At 39.0% G+C, this 19,933-nt stretch overlaps 3 protein-coding genes across 3 annotated transcripts; all 3 read left to right on the forward strand.

Annotated features, from left to right (window-relative positions):
- The first annotated feature begins 774 nt into the window (after positions 1–774).
- On the forward strand, positions 775–1,071 carry LOC133080221 (keratin-associated protein 3-1). Its single transcript, XM_061176101.1, has one exon. The coding sequence runs from the start codon at positions 775–777 to the stop codon at positions 1,069–1,071; it is 297 nt and encodes a 98-aa protein (XP_061032084.1).
- Positions 1,072–10,437: 9,366 nt separating this feature from the next.
- LOC133080224 (keratin-associated protein 3-3) lies at positions 10,438–10,734 on the forward strand. Its single transcript, XM_061176103.1, has one exon. It carries the CDS (start codon positions 10,438–10,440, stop codon positions 10,732–10,734), a length of 297 nt encoding a protein of 98 aa, XP_061032086.1.
- A 5,754-nt stretch (positions 10,735–16,488) lies between these two features.
- On the forward strand, positions 16,489–16,785 carry LOC133080222 (keratin-associated protein 3-3). The gene has a single exon (XM_061176102.1). The coding sequence runs from the start codon at positions 16,489–16,491 to the stop codon at positions 16,783–16,785; it is 297 nt and encodes a 98-aa protein (XP_061032085.1).
- The last annotated feature ends 3,148 nt before the right edge of the window (positions 16,786–19,933 follow it).

Here is a 19,933-nt window from a genome sequence, read left to right on the forward strand (position 1 = left end):
TACAACTAGTTTTTAGGTGATAAATAATCTTAATTCATAATATGATTGGATGGACTTTTAAAGGGCATCCATCAATGTCACCCATGCAGGTGTGAACTCGCATCTACATGCCCCTGACAAGTTATCATTCAAAGCACAAATGAAGGGAATGGAGAATAAATGATTTGTTACAGCTCTGTAAGAAGGTGCTTCTTAACACAGAACGAGGATCTCTTTCCCTGTCGATTCCATCTGTTCATCTTAACTCAGCCTCTTGGAGCCATGAAAAACAGATCTTAAAATTGTATCACTTTTTCAGCCAGAAGGCTTAAATCATCACATAGAGTCTTTGGTTGCTGGTAGAACAGCAATCGAAAAGCCTAGTTCTCTCTTCATCTGAAAAGTAGACAAAAAATGTGGGAACGATTTGCAGATACCTAGCATACCAGGTCATCATTAGTGATGCGTAATGACTGGAAGATAATGACTCTGTACCTCTGAAGACAAACAAAATGTCTGTACAGTGACAAATAGCCAACGTAAAGAGTCCTAATTTGACAACGAAGCAAACTAAACCCCTTTTATGAGGTAAGGAGTGTGTCTTAAGTAATAAACACTTAGGTAATTAGATGATTTTATGGCGATAGCTATAAACTGAAACATGGGGGGAAAACATCTCGGTAATAGGCTGACGCCTTGGGAGGTGGGTATATAAGAGCCAGGGGAGAAGACAGAAGCATCGAGACACAAAGAGACTTCTCTTCTCAACCCACCAACTACCCAATCCCTGACACCATGGCTTGCTGTGCTCCCTACTGCTGCAGCGTCCCCACCGCCCCCGCCACCACCATCTGCTCCTCTGACAAATTCTGTCGGTGCGGAGTCTGCCTGCCCAGCACCTGCCCACACGAGATCAGCCTCCTCCAGCCCACCTGCTGTGACAACTGCCCTCCACCCTGCTGTGAGCCTGACACCTACGTGCCAACTTGCTGGCTGCTCAGCTCTTCCTACCCAACTCCCGGACTGAGTGGGATCAACCTGACAACCTTCATTCAGCCTGGCTGTGGAAGTCCCTGTGAGCCCTGCTGTTAAGCAGCCACATCTTTACACAGGCTCAGTGATGTGCTGCTCAAGTCTTATGCATCATTCGGCCTTCAACACTCGCTACTACCTACATCAGATTAAATCAATCCCAATGGCCAGGGCGGTGTTTTCACGCATTTGCCCAACTTCTTAATTCTTTCTTCTTTTGGGTGGAGTTGGAGACCTTCTTTCTGTCTTTTAGGGTATTTGTTCTTTGGAAAAGAACCATTTTGACTACTCATTAATAAACTTCATTCTTACCCAGCAAATATGGCTTTGTGACTATTTATTCCTGTATTTCTTCTTAGGAAGGTGGAATGCCTACCTAAACCTGAACAGCAGGTCATCATACTGCCCAAGATTTACCCCAGCAGAATGAGAGCTCTCATGATGGAATCATTGAAAAATGATATGGTTCTTTGTGATAGGTTGAAAAGTGAAAAATTCAGCAGGTCATTTTGTAGGATTTTTTTTTCCTTTTTTTAATTGAGGTATAGTTGATTTACAATATTATATAAGTTTCAGGCGTACAATGTAGTGACTCACAATTTTTTAAGGTTATACTTCACTTATAGTTATTATAAAATATTGGCTATATTCCCTGTGCTGTATAATATAGCCTTGTAGCTTATTTATTTTATACAGAGTAGTTTGTACCTCAATCCCCTGCCTTATCTTGTTCCTCTCGTCTTCCCTCTCACTGGTAACCACTAGTCTGTTCTCTTTATCTGTGAATCTGCTTCTTTTTTGTTATATTCACTAGTTTTTTTTATTTTTTAGATTCCACATGTAAGTGATATCACACAGTATTTGTTGTTCTCTGACTTATTTCACTAAGCATATTACCCTCCAAGTCCATCCATGTTGTTGCAAATGGCAAAATTTCATTCTTTTTTTACGGCTGAATTGTGTTTCATTGTATATATATATATATATATATATATATATATATATATGCCACATCTTCTTTATCCATTTTTCTGTTGATGGACACTTAGGTTGCTTCCATATCTTGGCTATTGTACATAATGCCACTATGAACACTGGGGTTCATAATATTTTTTCAAATTAGTGTTTTCGTTTTCTTCGGATGTATACCCAGGAGTGGAATTGATGGATTATACGGTAGTTCTATTTTTAGTTTTTTGAGGAAACTTCATACTGTTTTCCATAGTGGCTGCACCAATTTACATTCCCACCAACACTGTACAAGGGTTCCCTTTTCTGCACACCCTCATCAATATTTGTTTGTGGTCTTTTCGATGATAGCCATTCTGGCAGGTGTGAGGTGATATCTCAGAGTGGTTTTAATTTGCATTCCTCTAATGATTAATGATGTTGAGAATCTTTCCATGTGTCTGTTGACCATCTGTATGTCTTCTTTGGAAAAATGTCTATTCAAGTATTCTGCCTATTTTTTAATCAGCTTGTTTGGGTTTTTTATGTTGAATTGTATGAGCTGTTTATATATTTTATATATTAACCCCTTATTGGTCATATCATTTGCAAGTATTTTCTCCCATTCAGTAGGTTGTCTTTTTGTTCTGTCGATAGTTTCCTTTGTTGTGCAAAAGCTTTTAAGTTTAATTCAGTCCTATATGTTTATGTTTGCTCTTATTTCTTTTGTTTTAGGAGAGAGATCCAAAAAAAATATTGCTATGATTTATGTCAAAGAGTGTTCCACCTATATTTCTTCTAGGAGTTTTATGTTTTCCACTCTTACATTTAGGTCTTTAATCCATTTTGAATTAATTTTTTTTTATAAATGTTCTAATATCATTCTTTTACATGTAGCTTTTACAGTTTTCCCAGCACCACTTATTGAAGAGGCTGTCTTTTCTCCATTGTATATTCTTGCCTCCTTTGTTGTAGATTAATTGACCATAAGTGTGTGGGTTTATTTCTGGGCTCTCTATTCTATTCCATTGACCTATGTGTCTGTTTTTCTGCCAGTACCATACTGTTTTGATTACTGTAGCTTTGTGGTATGGTCTGAATTTTAGGCTTAATACAAGATAACCCTTGTTACCATGCCAAGTTACCTCTTTTTCAGCCAAAAGCAAAGAAGTCTGATGTTTTCATACATGCTTATAAGGGATAAATATTTAGATTTTATTTTTAATACGGAAAATAACTCTAAGTGTCCTTTTATTACCACTGTCGGCCTTTATGCATTCAAGGGCCCTTGGCTAGTTAAATAGCCCCAAATGGAAACCAGGTGATATGTGTTCCAGTCCTGGCTCTGCCTCAGGCTGCCTCTGTGACCCAGATCAAGTCACTTGAGCTCTTTGGGTCTCAGGTCTTACATCAGTAAAATGGGTTGGTTGACCAAATCCTCTCTAAAATCACTTTCAGTTTGAACATTCTGTGGCTCTAGATTATCCAGAAGCATTTTAAGTAACAAATACTCCATGCCACTAATCAACCCCATCTCACCATATTACTTTTACCTCTTTCAGTCATAATAGCTAACGTTTGGTGAATACATCCTGGGCACTCTCATATGTGCTGTACGTACATTATCTCACTTATCCCTAACAAAAAAACTAACGGGTCACTACCATTATTTTCCCCACTTTATAGGTGAGAAAACTGAGACGGAGAAAGTTACTTGCAAAAGTAACATAGATAGTGACAGAGGAGCTCTCTGAATTCAGAGTCCTTCCTCTTTCCGCCGCACCAAAGCATCTACCTCCTCTGCAAACAACAACATGCCCAAGAGAAATATGATCACACATGGCTCTCTTTACCCAGGAGAAAGCATATGCTACTTGACAATACCTACTCTATTATCCCTCTAGATTGTCTATTTGGTCGTAGAGGGTAACAGCTTTCTCTGTGGTGCTTAGAGCTTAAGACAAAATGAGTGCACACAATGAGTCTAGGAAAAACTGTTTATGTTTCTAAGGTGAAAACAAATCATGTTTTTTGAAAGTCAAACTTTAAACACTGATGAGAAACATCAGCACAGGAAAAATATTGACTGGTTCATTAAGCTTGCATTGAAATGCAGAATGTTTGTCAACTCAGACACATTCCCAATTTTCTAATGAGTTTCAATGACCTATTTTAAGATAAAACAAACTACCCTTAAAGGTTGTTTATCCTTGAGAATAGAATAGAAAACCAAGTCATGTCATTTTTCTTTCAGATTGTTCCTGGCCTCCAGGCCCTTCTTTCTATCTTCATGGACTCTAGCCTAATTTAGACTCTGATCACCACACCCCTGATCACAGCCAGTCTCCTAGTTGACCTTGAGTCATGTATTCCATGACTCTCCCTCCACACAAACTATATCTCTGTCAGAATAGACTTTTATCTGTCTACAAATATTGGTTAAATTGAGTTACTCAAAACACTTGGATGACTCACTATTTTTGTTTTTACTGAATCAAGTCTAAATTCTTCAGTGTGGCTCTTAAGACCCTCAATAACCTGGTACAATCATTTTCACCAATTATTACTTTGCTACGAATCTTGGGGCAACATGAATTCTATACTCTAGTCAGAGCAATGGCCCCTATTCAATGGTCAAGAGAGTGGTCTCTGAAACCAGACTGTCTTGCTTTAAATGGTACTTCCGTCACTCACTAGTTATGTGTTCTTGGTCATGCCATTTAATTTCCCTATGCCTCAGGTTTCTTAACTGTTAAGTAAGATTAAAGACAGTACATGCCCTGAAAAATATCTGACCAGTACACCACAAAACTGTCCAGGTTGTGAAAAACCAGGAAAGACTGAGAAATTATCACAGACCAGAGGAGACTAAGGAGACGTGATGACTAAATGGGTCCTGGAACAGAAAAAGGACATTAGTGGGGAAACTGGTAACATCTGAATAATGTCTGAAGTTTAATTAGTAGTGATGTACCAGTGTTGGCTTCTTAATTTTGACAAATGCACAATGATATTGTAAGGTGTTATCATTAAGGGAACTTGAGTGAGGGATATACAGGAATGCTATACTATCTTTGCAACCTTTCTGTAAATCCAAAATTATTCAAAAATAAAAAGCTAATTTTAAAAAAGTATATACCTCCTAAAACTGTAGTGAATATTAAATTAATTAAAACATGTTCAGCCCTTAGAATAGTGTGTACTGACTCTCAACCTCTAATCCACCTTTTAACACTCTGTGATGCTGGGATGAGGACTGTTTCTCCTTTGGCTGGTTTTCTACTAGATTCCACCAATAGAGTGCACTAGGATAAGACCATATGGCCTGAGGAAGAAAGAAGGGTCTTGTTGCTCCAGCAACAGTCCCTCATCCGGCAGCAGCACTGGGTTCTCTTTTCCAGCTTCTTTTCACTCTTCAAAAAACAACATCATTTAGCTTCCTCAGAAATACCAGCATCAGCAAGGGAGTGACTCCCCACCTCCCTCCCACAGAGGTCCAAGCCCTGGCCCCACGGGACCTCTCCTCTGAGCTTCTGAGTTAAGAGCACCAGCTGAGCAACACCTGGGGTCTGAGCCCAGCTCTGCAGGACCACTCTTCCAAGCTCCTAGGTCCAGTCATCACGAACCTCTTCTCTTCATTCGCAGCCCTCTAGCTGGTAGCTGCTTCTTGTGTTTGTAACCATTTTTTTTTTAAAGTCCTCCCATACCTATTTAACCAATTCCCTATCTTAAAATTCTCTCTGTTGAAATACCTCTTGTGAGGGTGTTTTAGTTCGCTTGTTTTCCTGACTAAACTAGATACAGAAGCGTTCCATAAATGCTGATTGTCATTATTTTCCAAACTTCCTTACGTATTTATTCCATGTGTTCCAGCCTTCAGAATCCACCTCATGATCCAGGCTCTATGCTAGGTAACAGAGAAACCAGGAAAAATGAGACATAGTTCCTGCTTTGCAGATTACATTCTAGTAAAGAGAACCAGCATGTGCACAAAAAATGCAGCAAAGTTATTTGGGTAGATATGGGGTGCCATAGAGGCACAAAGGATGGCATGACCAGTTCTGCTATGGCCATGAAGAGAGTAGGGACAGAACAGTGTCTTAGAACTCATTGTTTTCCTTGTCCCAAATGCACTTACCTCTTTTCTAAGTGTTTCTCATCAAAACAGCTTAACCCAAATCCTCCATGAAGATGTCTGGTCATTTCAGCTCTGTTTCATCGTATTTCCTCTTGTGCGAATTCTCACAGTCCCTGGAAGAGACACTGCCATTTATTAGATAACTCTACGGTACCACGCACAATGCTGAATGATTTGCATAAGTAATTCTCAATCTTTAACTTTTGCAATAAGACCATAGCAGGTGATTATTATTTTCCCCAAAATTTGTAGTTGAGAAAACTAAAGCCCAGAACGTTTAATAACTTGATCTAGGTCTCACAGCACGTAAGTTATCATCAGGATTCAAAACTATCTCTGAAGCTCTTTTATTTCCCTGTCATGTACTTAATTATATGTTGTTTGAATCATATGTAAAGGGATTTCTAGTCTTTTCCGTCAGACCACATACTCCTTGAGGACAGGCACTCTTCAGAATATGTTAGAGATTCAATAACTACTTGACTTATAACAAGTGGGTTTGTTGATCAGCATCCTTTACTCTAGTTACATACTAGTTTTAGCCATGTCATGTTAACACTATAACTGAAGTAAAATGGAAGGGAATTTTTAAAGGTACCTGTCTGTTTGATAGACGGTGATTATCAGCTTAGGCAGTGGTTTTGAAAAATGGAATGGGCAGGTTGGCAGTTTGGTTTTCTTTTTAAAAAAGAACTTTTCATGCTGTTTTGCAAAGAGAGCCAAATTCATTTTTCAGGCTATATATAGTCTCATGAACCTATGTTTTAATATGTTCTGACTTCTGGCTAAAAAACTAATGTCCTTTCTAAAATTGAGAGCTTACTTATGTTTATACATAATTGCATATGTAGATAATGTAGTGGATCAGTATAGAAAATCATCTAGCAGACTCTGAACTTTTCAATCAAGATCATGTTACATATCTTTGATATTCCTTTATTTTCTCAAATCCATGAAAAGATAGCAAGGTGAATCTGCTGGAAAAAAACATCTCACAGGTTTAGACTTCCCAAATATATCCAGGGCACACATTTTGAGAGGGATCATTTCTTACTTCTCAGGGAAATCACTTTTAATTATTCACGCTCAGCAGGGATCACTTGTAAGAACACAATCTGGTTGGTAAAAAAGAGGAAAGTCAGGGTAGCTTCTGATGTATTTACCTGTGATTGAATAAGTGGAGAACCTACATCAACACCATTTTGAAACTGCAACAGGAACAAGTTTGAATGTAGCAACACAACGAAATAAAACTGAAGGAGTGCTCATCCCATGGCTGATAAATAAGTTAGTGAGTTATTTGTATGGGATTATACAAACAACAACAAGGAAACATTCTGATGGACGGAAGCCATGTTCCTTGAGATGGGTGGCTGTAAAAGACTCACAGAGGACAACTTTGTAGAAGAAAACCTTCCTTTGCAACAAAAGTCTACCTGATCCACTGTCTCTATGTCTTCCTGTGAGTCTTGTCTCCAAGGATGCTGCAGTGTCCCCACCGGCCCCGCCACCACCATCTGCTCCTCTGACGCGTGCTGTCAATGTGGACTCTGCTTGCCCAGCACCTGCCCACATGAGATCAGCCTCTTTCAGCCCACCTGCTGTGACACCTGCCCCCCATCCTGCTGTGTGCCTGACTCCTGCGTGCCATCATGTTGGCTGCTCAACAGCTGCCACCCTACTCCAAACCTGAGCGGGATCTCTGTCACAACCTGCGTCCAGCCCTGTGAGTGTGAAGCAGAATCCTACTAGCTAAAGATATCTCAACGAGCTTGCCCACATTGCCCTAAGGGACTGCAATAGTCATTAAGAGCTGCCCAGCAAATAGCCTTTAATAAGAAGCTCTGGGAAAAAAATGTTCTGACCCTGTGCCTTCAGTTTTGCAGAAGTGTTCTATGTTTTGAACAATGATTTCAAATTAGAAGTGGAAAAAATGTTATCATGGACCTCCTTACTTTAAATAAACACCACTCTTCCCCAAACCATGTACTGTCTCAATGTTTAATGCCATAATTACCTGACTCTTGACACATGCATGCATCATGAACCTATAAATATGTCCAGCAGAATTACACATTCTGATGACATCAACATAAATCTCATAGTCAAGAAGAGGCCTCACAAGGATATGTAAATACATGAAGAAAATTGCCTGGATAATAAAATATATTAAACTCTAAGCTTAGAATTATTTTAAATTCCAAGGTCAGCACCTACTTTTAATTTTAATTTTTTTCCCTGCCTCTGTAACTCACATACATCTTTAAAGAGGCTGAGAAACTGGCAATTAGAGATCAACAAACTCACAGAAGGAACCCCAAACATTGAGCTGAGCCACATTTTTTCATTGTCTTGTTTAGGTAAAGCTTGGAATGTAAAACTTCTTTTATTAAATTAACTGTTTTATTATTTATTTATTTTTGGCTGTGTTGGGTCTTCATTGCTGTGCATCAGCCATCTCTAGTTGCGGCGAACGGGGGCTACTCTTGTTGCAGTGCACGGGCTTCTCCTTGTGGTGGCTTTTCCTGTTGCAGAGCATGGACTCTAGGCTCGCAAGCTTCAGTAGTTGTGGCTCGCGGGCTCTAGAGCTCAGGCTCAGTAGCTGTGGGGCATGGGCTTAGTTGCTCCACGGCATGTGGGATCTTCCCAGCCCAGGGCTTGAACCGGTGTCCTCTGCATTGGCAGGCGGATTCTTAACCACTGTGCCACCAGGGAAGTCCCTGTAAAACTGTTTTGAACTGTAAAACACTTCACAAATGAAATAAGTCACTCTGATTTGTAAAGTTTTATATTATTATAAGGGGCTATTCTAAAAATAAATACATACCTTTTTTCATTCTTATCTGTTATTTAATACAATTCAGTAGATATTTATCAAATGTCTATGTTCCAGGCATTGTCCCAAGTGCTTGACAGAGACAAAGAAGATTAAGACGCAATTCCCACTTTCAAGGAGTTTGCATTGGAGTAAGGAAGACACATATAAATGAGAAACTGTAATATATACCAGAATAAAACAAGACTTAGATGAAAAGATAGGCAGCACAGAGACAACAGATTCTGTACTCTGCGTTTATTCAACAACCTTTTGCTAGCCAACAAATTATGTAATTTAGACTCCACTATCTGAATAATTTTGCGCTGCTCATGGGAAGTATGTGGAAATATTGGAATCATAGCATATTACACATTGGAGATTATTTGGTTCAACTTCCTCATCTGCCAACCTGCAGTAAGGCAAATCAAGGCCAAATGAGCTGAAGAATGTGTAAAAGGCATTCCTCAAAGGAATTTACAACCTAACTGAAGACCTAGGATACGAAAACAAGTAAACATACAAAGTAGGGAGTTAAGTCAGTGGAAAAAAACATGATTTCTATGAATGTCATGGTGCTAAATAACAATGGATCACAACCCCTTCCAGAACCCACTGTGATTTTGTGAATCTTATGATTCTTCTTTCCTGTTTCATCTTATTTTAAAGTAAATAATTCCTGTGAAAATGAATGAATACTGAAGTGATTTTCTTTTAATGGTATATTTAACAAAAAAAAATCAACTGGGTAGATCTTTCCTTCCAGTGAATTTACACTCTGACTCACTACAACATTGGTACAACTTTGAGACAAGAGACTGTTTAAAAAAAAAAAAAAAAAAAAACCCTAAACCCATAGAGTAATACAACCTTTGGAAACTCACTACAGATTTATCAAAAATAATGAAAAGCGTTTCATCTTATTCCATTCTGTCTGTCACCTTGCTTGCGCAATAGAAACTGAATTATATCATCAATAAATAAGCATCAACAAATATAACTGAGATGCATAAAGTCATAAGCAACATTCATCTGTAAGTTGCCATGTCTTTGTTGAGCCAATTAATCATTTGAGCTGCATATTCTGAAGTTAGCCATTAAAAATCATATTATGTTATGCATATTATCTAAAACTAAGGCGGAAAAAATGAGAAGAATTTATCCTCTGAAACTATAGCTGAATTGTCACTTAGACTAATTATTCATAATTCATGTAAGATTTGGCATTCCAGGACCCTGTGAAGATAAAATGTGATCATCTTATGACAAAAGTGACAAATCAATGAGTCAAACGCATGATTACTTTAATAAGGGCAGGAACTCTTAATGGACAAGTAAATAACAAACTAATTAGAGAACCTTAGTGGAAAGCGGTAGCATAAACAAAAATGAGAGGAAGCCTTCTGATTGGACCAACACCCAATGAGGGGAGTATAAAAGAGCCCCAAAGTGAGAGAAGATATTTAATCCTAGAAACCTCATCTTTCTCTCCAAGAAACCAAAAGTAAACCAGATTCCCAACGCCATGGCTTGCTGTGCTCCCTACTGCTGCAGCGTCCCCACCGGCCCTGCCACCACCATCTGCTCCTCTGACAAATTCTGTCGGTGCGGAGTCTGCCTGCCCAGCACCTGCCCACGCACGGTTTGGTTACTGGGGCCAACCTGCTGTGACAACCGCCCTCCACCCTGCCACATTCCTCAGCCCTGTGTGCCCACCTGCTTCCTGCTCCACTCTGCCCAGCCCACCCCAGGCCTGGAAAACATCAACCTCACAACCTTCATTCAACCCTGCTGTGAGCCCTGCATCCCAAGCTGCTGCTGACCGATGGTTGCCTCGCTCAGTACCTGGCAATAACACAGAAGCTACCTATTCAGCATTCACTTGCCTCAGTAGTTTATCAAATATTGAGGTAGACCAGATGGCATAGATATGGAAAACCTACTATTCATCTCAATGGAAAGAAAATCAAGAAATTTGTATGGTTATTTGGCTAACTGTTTGATTCATTTGGGCAGGTGAATGTCATCTATCATCAAAATAGTATTGAAATCTATAAGACTTCAAACTGTATTTTCTTGGTCATGTTGCTTCTTGCATGCCATTTCTTGTATTGGGCATTTTCATAGAGGAAAAATAATTTCTTGATGGGTTATCCAATAAACTTTATTTCTGTGGCAAGTTGTGTTCTTCGTTTATGTTAGAGTTTTTGGTATATTTCTTTCATTTAAAAAAAAGGTAAAGGAAAGATAATTATTTTCTTTAAAAAAAAGAATCTCTTAGAGGGATAACTAAAACTAGCTTACTAACATGGCTTGCTAACTTTAAATTGTTTATCTTCTATGTTCACCTTCTCTTCTCTTCCTCAGACAAATACAATTTGGGAGTGAGCCAGCATTTATTTACCTACAATTTGCCAAGTAAATCACATGTATTAATTCATGTAACCCTTAAAACAGCATAATAGGAAAATGAAGCTTTAAAGTGATTCAACATTCTCAAAGCCACAAAGTTTAGTTACTAAGAAAACCAGGACTCAGCTCCTTGTATATCTGTTTGACTTTAAAGCCCAATTCTTTCTACCACATCACAGAGCCTCCAATGCTAATAGAGACAGAAGCTTAATGAACACAGTTATGACATTAACTAAAAATATGCAAGAGAAATAAAAATGTAAGAATTTTTAACAAAATCATCCCCTCCAATTGTAATAGAAAAAGATATACTGGCTCATAGATTAAAAGTGGCAGGTATTCAATTCTAAGATCTGGGTCATTTAGTGGACTTACCATTTTGACTTCATTTCCCCTTGGAGAGAACTTAAAGTGGTCAATTCTGGGCACTAGGAATATATCTCTACCTGCCCAATACTACCCCAGTAATGAATAGAATGCCAATATTTTCCAGATGATAGTGTGAGATCTAGAGCCAGAGCCTGATTAAACATGGTTTAATCTACTAAATTTTACTTCATTTTACAAAACTACTTAATTTTTTTCTTGTGCATATCATTTTTTCCAGCCTTAGATTACATATATATAAATATAAATATATCTTAAAATAGACAATATATAAGTATATATTATATATTTATATATGAATACATATATACGTATAATACATATGTCAAAATCTGAAAAAGCATTGAGCTAAAACCGAAAGAACGTGTGTGAAAAAGAAAAAGAGAGCAAGGAAGAGGAGAAGCAAATGCCTTTAAATAAACATGTTCTTAAATGTCCTCAGTTTGCCTATCAGTCTCTTCAGAGAAGGATTTCTCAGAGGATCTCACAGGCTTGTTAGTAGCTCAGCTCTGAATGAACAGAACTTAGAAGCCATGGAGTAAGTAGATGGAACACAACCTAGGATACAGTCGACAAGGGATTTAGTCCATTTACTCATTCACTTGGCCAATATTTCTTGCATGCCTCTCCCATGTCAGGCTCCAAATCCATACCAAGAGTATAAACATAAAAGAAATGTTATTACCTAAAGTGCCCTCAAGTTTCCCTCAAATCTCGTGAAGGAGACAAATTATTATAATCACAGAGTATGTGTTCTATGTGTGTTGTATGAACATAATTATAATGCCTTGTGATTTCTGCTGTGACAGAGATGTGAGCAGTATGCCAGGCAGGCACACAGACAGGGTAACTAAAAACCCAGATTTATTTAGTGAGTCAGTGTTAGGGTGAGGGACAGTTATGGAAAGCCTTCGAGCTATCCAAGCTAAGCATTAAAAGATGATGAAGCAGAAGAGGTGAGGAGAAGCTCTTCCAGACAGAACAGCAGCTTACTAACTCATGGATGATTTAAAGATGGGAGAGACTGAGGCCAGGGAGAGAGAAGAAATCCAAAGACCCTGAGGTGGGACCCCCCAGCAGGGATGTTCAGGCTGAACCCTCGAAGCAATGAGAGATTTCTAACAAGAGACTAACAACCATATTTTACTTCTATCTCTTTTTATTATCAATCTTTATATCTTCATTGTCCAGATACCCCCACTGACCATAGAAATGTGTAATTAAAACTGGGCAAGTTCTAGACTCACAGACATAGAGAACAGACTTATGGTCACCAAGAGGAAGGGGGGTGGGAGAGGGAAGGACTGGGAGTTTGGGATTAGCAGATGTAAACTATTACATATAAGATGGATAAACAACAAGATCCTGGGGGGAAGGGTGGGGGGAAGGGATACTTAGGGAGTTTGGAATTGACATGTACACACTGCTGTATTTAAAATGGATAACCAACAAGAACCTACTGTATAGCACAAGGAACTCTTCTCAATATTGTAACAACCTAAATGGGAAAAGCATTTGAAAAAGAATAGATACGTGTACATGTATAACTGAATCACTTTGCTGTACACCTGAAACTATCACAACATTGTTAATCAACTATACTCCAATATAAAATTAAAAGTTAAAAAAAAAGGTCCTACTGTATAGCACAGGGAACTATATTCAATTTCCTGAGATAAACCATAATGGAAAAGAATATAAAAAAAAGAATGTCTCTGTGTATGACTGAGTCACATTGCTTTACAGCAGAGATTGCCACAACATTGTAAATCAACTATACTTCAAAGAAAAAACTGGACTAGCTCTTGTGTGTGTGTGTGTGTGTGTGTGTAAATTTTCAGGACTTTGAAAATCTACCATCTCATCAAGAATCATCACGTTTTTCCTGCACTTGCTTAAAGAAAAAAGGTACCTTTTGTTTCTAAAAATAAATATGCTTAATATCTCTGACACATACTTTAAACTTGCATTTTAAACCACATGAAAGGTAGCTTAATCCCAAAATGTCCTATATTTAGCTTTTGACAAGTCAACCACCAGGCCATCTAAGGCAAATTATCTCACCTCTCTAGGACTCATGATCCTAATTAATAAACAAAGGAGAGTTATCCCCAGGTCTCTTAGACCATTGCAGAGAAGATAAATTCTAATAAAGCACTACAAGTCTTTTCAATAAAAGAAATGAGTTTATTCATAAACTTGGCATTTTACAACTGTTTCTAATCTGTAACCTAAAGTCTTATTTCTAGTTATAGAAACATAATATTCCACACAGAATAGTAACAATTCCTTTTCCTTATAAGGTTGACTCAAAATAATATGCTTTCTAAATAAGAGATTGATATTTTTCTGCCATGAAATTCTAACTGTGAGAGTCTGCAAACCCCTTTATAATGCTTTTCTTAAAATGTCAAAATAATTTTCTTAATAATCAGTGCTGAGTAAAAGGGTGAGCAATTTGGCAGGTATTCACTCAATGATGAATCTAGGGGAAATCCAGGGACACCAGCAAAGATCACGAACCCTTTCTTCCAAGCAGAGCCATAGAGAATTTCTTTAAATTTGAAATTTATTAATTTCCGTGCCAGCCATTTTCTCTAACTGTAGGTGAGAACTTTTAGGTAAATGTTTGCCATTTCCAGTAAGGTTGCTCTTTTACTTACTTTCTTCCCCTTCTTCTTCCCCTAAGTTTGACCTGCAACTTGCTTGGATAATAATGGTAATAATTTATATTTGTGTAGCACTTTATGATTGTCTATGGACTTTAATCCATTTTTATCTCATGCTAGCCTCACAATAATCTTCAGAGTGGAAGAATGTAGATATAATTACCCTTATTTTACAGAGGAGAAAGATGAGGCTCCAAAAAGTTAATTGCTTGCCATAGCAAGAAAGGTAGCCAACAGTACTGGGACAGGTAAAGAACTCTTGTAACTCTTAATGTGGTCCTATTGAATCCACACCCCCTCCAGAAAAAATCACACAGACTTTCCCATCATGCACTGAGATTCAGGTAGACTTAAAGGAAGAGAGAAGAACCATGGCTTGAAGGATGAGTGAGTCAAAGTTGAATGGAAATGCTTTGAGTCGTCAGGGTGACCCCGGACAGGAGCCCACTCTGTGTTCCCTCTCATATGCTGAACTATGCTTGAAGTCTAAATGGTCTACTGGAGCTAGAATCCATGTCTTTCTTACCACAGCTACATTTCATTTGGGGAGAAAATGTACTACTTTGGGAAAAAAAAATGAACAAAATCAGTTGTGGACATATTAGCTTAGGTCCTTAACTTCACTTTCTGTTGGTAGCGATATTAGTATCATGGTGTTAAGTTATTCTTTTACTTAGCATGTAGACATAAGCTAAAAATTCAACTTTCCCACACTCAGCAGAAAAAGAAACAAAGCAAGCCAGTTCGCAATAGAAAGATAAATGTCCTTATGAAAGAATGTTTTAACCTAACAGTTATGAAAGAAATGTAAATACTACAACAATGAAATTTCATTTTCCACCCACCAAATTGGCAAACACTTTAAAAATAAAATATCTAGCAAAAGTATAGGGAAACAGGAATTCTCAAGCACAGCTGGTGGGAATATGTAAACAAAAAAAATGGGTAAATAGAACCATTCTGGAAAGCCGTATGGCAATGAATATCAAAGGCCTTAAAATATCATTAATTAACATTTGCATCAATAATTCTACCCAATAATTAGCCCTGTTTCTGAAATGATAAGAAATGTGCATAAAGATTTACATACACAGTTGTTACTCTTGCCACAATTATCACAGGGAAAAGTTGCAAATAGCTTAAATGATTAATAATATGAGATTTTTAAGCAAGTTAGAAGTAAATTATATGATGAATGCTAGGAAATGTTAAAAATGACATTATCAAATATACTTAAGAATACAAGATAATGAAAATGTATATGTTTAAGTGAAAATGCAAGTTATAGAACCGTATGTACAATGTGATTCCAGTGATGTAATAAAATGACAAACAAATGTATGAAAAGTGACTAGAGGGACATATGTAAACATTAATAGAGAATTTCTCTTGATGATAAGATTATGGATAATTTGTTTTCTTTATACTTTTCTATATAGTCCAAATTTTCAATGAATATGTATTATAATATTTTATGATAAAAATGGAATAATAGCATATTTCTCCATATCAATGTAAGTTTGATCTTCAAAAGTCTGAAAACTAAACTAATACAATGTTACATGTCAATTATATATCAATTAAAAATTAGTTAATTTTTTTAAAGTTCCCAAAGCTAAAAGAGAGTTACTAAAATTAAGTTCTCTTTAAAACAAGAATAGTTCATCAGACCAATTGGTAACAGATAAAGGTAAACAGAATAAAAACTGACCAGCGCTAGCGAAAAGACCTACATACTACAGGTGTACTGTCATGCATATTCCCCACCAGGGCTGGTGGAATTATAGTAGCAGAAGCCTCAGGTGATACCTCATAAAGCTTGGGTTCCAGTGACAAATAGCAAGAGTAATCAGTTCAAATTTAGCAAGGAACTCAAATAAAGGTTAATTAGGAAAATAAAGACTCTTTACAAGCATCTAAATGTCAAACCAATCAAAGGATAATGGGTACATTAACATAAACAAGAACCAGGAAAGAAGCCCTCTGGTTGGACCAACACCCATTGGAGAGGGTATATAAGAGCCCCAGAGCAAGAGGAGACATTCGCACCTCAGGAGCCTCATCTTTCTTTAAGCCAAACCAATAAAAAAACACAGATTCCCAACGCCATGGCTTGCTGTGCTCCCTACTGCTGCAGCGTCCCCACCGGCCCTGCCACCACCATCTGCTCCTCTGACAAATTCTGTCGGTGCGGAGTCTGCCTGCCCAGCACCTGCCCACGCACGGTTTGGTTACTGGGGCCAACCTGCTGTGACAACCGCCCTCCACCCTGCCACATTCCTCAGCCCTGTGTGCCCACCTGCTTCCTGCTCCACTCTGCCCAGCCCACCCCAGGCCTGGAAAACATCAACCTCACAACCTTCATTCAACCCTGCTGTGAGCCCTGCATCCCAAGCTGCTGCTGACCGATGGCTGCCTCACTCAGTGCCTGACATGGAAAGAGTCAATCCAGAAGTGTTCACCTGTTTCAGTACCTGCAACTAATTGGCTCTGCTTTCGAAGTTGGAACAAGGATGGCGCTATCACTGACAACCCCCGCAAAAAAGAAATCGAGAGACTTTCAAGGTCCATGTAGCGGATATAAGTAAACAAGGACAGTTGGAATAGGTGGATGCCTAATACGTTTCCCAAAGTTGTTCAGTTCCTTCATTTTAAAGTGTATCTTTCTTTGGGTGCTTTGGGAATTCTGTTTCCAGTCTTGAAAGGTATCTTTCTGGAAATTGAGGCGCTTCTTCATGATTATCCTAATAAATTTTACATCTCTGGCATAGCACAAATGTCTACAATTACTTCTGTTTATTTTTATTAATCCATTAAATGAATTTCTTAATTCCAAAGGTCAGCACTTTAAGAAACAGAGAACATCTGCAAAACTGAAAAGGGTGGCAGTACAGACAAATATTTCTTGTTTTTGTTGTTCTTGTTGTTTTAAGAAAACTAAATGGCCTTGCATATAAAATGGTCCAGTTGGGACTTCCCTGGCGGTCCAGTGGTTAAGACTTAGCCTTCCAATACAGGGAGTGCGGGTTCAATCCCTGGTTGGGGAGATAAGATCCCACATGCCTCACTGCCAAAAAACCAAAACATAAAACAGAAGCAATATTGTAACAAATTCAATAAAGACTTTAAAAATGGTCCACATCAAAAAAAAAATCTTAAAAAAAAAATAAACCACAAAAAAATGGTCCAGTATATCAGCATAATTTCCCTGACTTCTCCTCCCCCCAAAATGGTTTAAGGTAGGCTGGGAAATACTGAATATGATCCAAAGACCAAACATGACCTAATATATCAACTAATCCAGATGTCTGATCTATTTGTGCAAAAAAATAATAACAATAATATCATTCATTCAATAAACATATTAAATACCTGTTATGTACCCTGTATTTCACTAACCCTGCTAAAAATGAGCTGAAGGTGAGGTCTGGAAGGTGAGGCAGATACACACACAATGACCACTCACTCCCTAATACAATTAATAACTATTTACTGAATGCCAGGCTTTATATAATAATAAAAATATAAGTGCTCTACCAGTAGCATTAGTCAAGTGCTATAGTACCACAAAATTGAGAAAAATTAGGAAATTAAGATTGCTGCCCCAGTGATAAAGAGAAGAAAGACATAGCCAAAGGTAAATTGACTGGAGCTGGAGATCAAAAGAATATGGAAAAGAAGATGTAGTCAAAGATAGATTAGGTAGTAGTGTTATGTCACCAACTGAACATGGGAGCAGAGATGGAGGAGAGAATTAAAAAAGGAAACACTGAGTTCTGCTCTAGACATGTCAAGACACAAGTGGCAAATCTAAGTGACGTTTAGGCAGCTAGAATTTGCATAATAGTGTTCTAGAAGGAAGAAGATGTATGCAGGGAAGTGCAGACGTCTTAGTAAAAGATCTTGTCAAGTACTTGCAGAAGGCTGGGTTGCATGCACACAGGATGAAATTCCATGAAGTTAGCATAGAGTGGCTGCTGGGGGATAAAGAGCTGAATGGACATACCAAAAGTCATTCAATACTAACAGACTTTGAATTTCCAGCCTCTCCAGAGTGGGAAAACCCTGAGTACCTTAGGCATTCAATTGATATTCCAGAAGAACACCCCAAAAGAGTAAGGATCACAGCCTTGAGTAAAGAACACACCAAATTATTCCTGCCCTGGAAAAACCTAAAATCAAGCCTGAAAAGATCAAGAGGATCTTCCAGTGATTTAACTTCCTGTCAGAACAAAACTCAACACTTAAAACTCTGCAACATAATTGATATTTCCTAAAATATATCATCTAAAATGGACAGCATATAATTTAAAATTTCCAGACATGTGAAGAAGCAGGAAAATCTCATCTATAATCAAGAGAAAAAGCAGCCAATAAAAATAAGTCCATAGATACATAGATGTTAGAAAAAGCAGACAACAATCTTAAAACAGATATTATAAATATTTTCATGGATTTAAAGGGAAAGGTGAACAATATGTGAAAGAAAAAGAGTGGACAAGATGAGGAATCTCACCAGAAAAAGTGAAATTTTTAAATTCTGCTTAATAAATAATAAATTAAATTTAAATTATTTAAATTAAGTAAGAGAGAAGCAAATGAAAATTCTAGAACTAAAGCGTATAGTCAAAAATTCAGGAGAGGGGGGCAAGATGGCGGAAGAGTAAGACGCGGAGATCATCTTCCTTCCCACAGATACATTAGAAATACATCTACACGTGGAACTGCTCCTACAGAACACCCACTGAACGCTGGCAGAAGACGTCAGACCTCCCAAAAGGCAAGAAACTCCCCACGTACCTGGGTAGGGCAAAAGAAAAAAGAAATAACAGAGACAAAAGAATAGGGACGGGACATGCACCAGTGGGAGGGAGCTGTGAAGGAGGAAAGGTTTCCACACACTAGGAAGCCCCTTCGCGAGCGGAGACTGCGGGTGGCGGAGGGGGGAAGCTTCGGAGCCACGGAGGAGAGCACAGCCACGGGGGTGCGGAGGGCAAAGAGGAGAGATTCCCGCACAGAGGCTCGGCGCCGAGCAGCACTCACCAGCCCGAGAGGCTTGTCTGCTCACCCGCCGGGGCGGGCGGGGCTGGGAGCTGAGGCTCCGGCTTCGGAGGTCGGATTGCAGGGAGAGGACTGGGGTTGGCGGCATGAACACAGCCTGAAGAGGTTAGCGCACCACAGCTAGCCGGGAGGGAGTCCGGGAAAACGTCTGCAGCTGCCGAAGACGCAAGAGACTTTTTCTTGCCTCTTTGTTTCGCGGCGCGCAAGGAGAGGGGATTCAGAGCGCCGCCTAAACGAACTCCAGAGACGGGCGCGAGCCGCGGCTATCAGCGCGGACCCCAGAGACGGGCATGAGACGCTAAGGCTGCTGCTGCCGCCACCAAAAAGCCTGTGTGCGAGCACAGGTCACTCTCCACACCTCCTCTCCCGGGAGCCGGTGCAGCCCGCCACTGCCAGGGTCCCGTGACCCAGGGACAACTTCCCCGGGAGAACGCACAGCGCGCCTCGGGCTGCTGCAACGTCACGCCGGCCTCTGCCGCTGCAGGCTCGCCC

Source organism: Eubalaena glacialis, chromosome 19, assembly GCF_028564815.1.
Source record: "Eubalaena glacialis isolate mEubGla1 chromosome 19, mEubGla1.1.hap2.+ XY, whole genome shotgun sequence".
NCBI classification, from domain to species: domain Eukaryota; kingdom Metazoa; phylum Chordata; class Mammalia; order Artiodactyla; family Balaenidae; genus Eubalaena; species Eubalaena glacialis.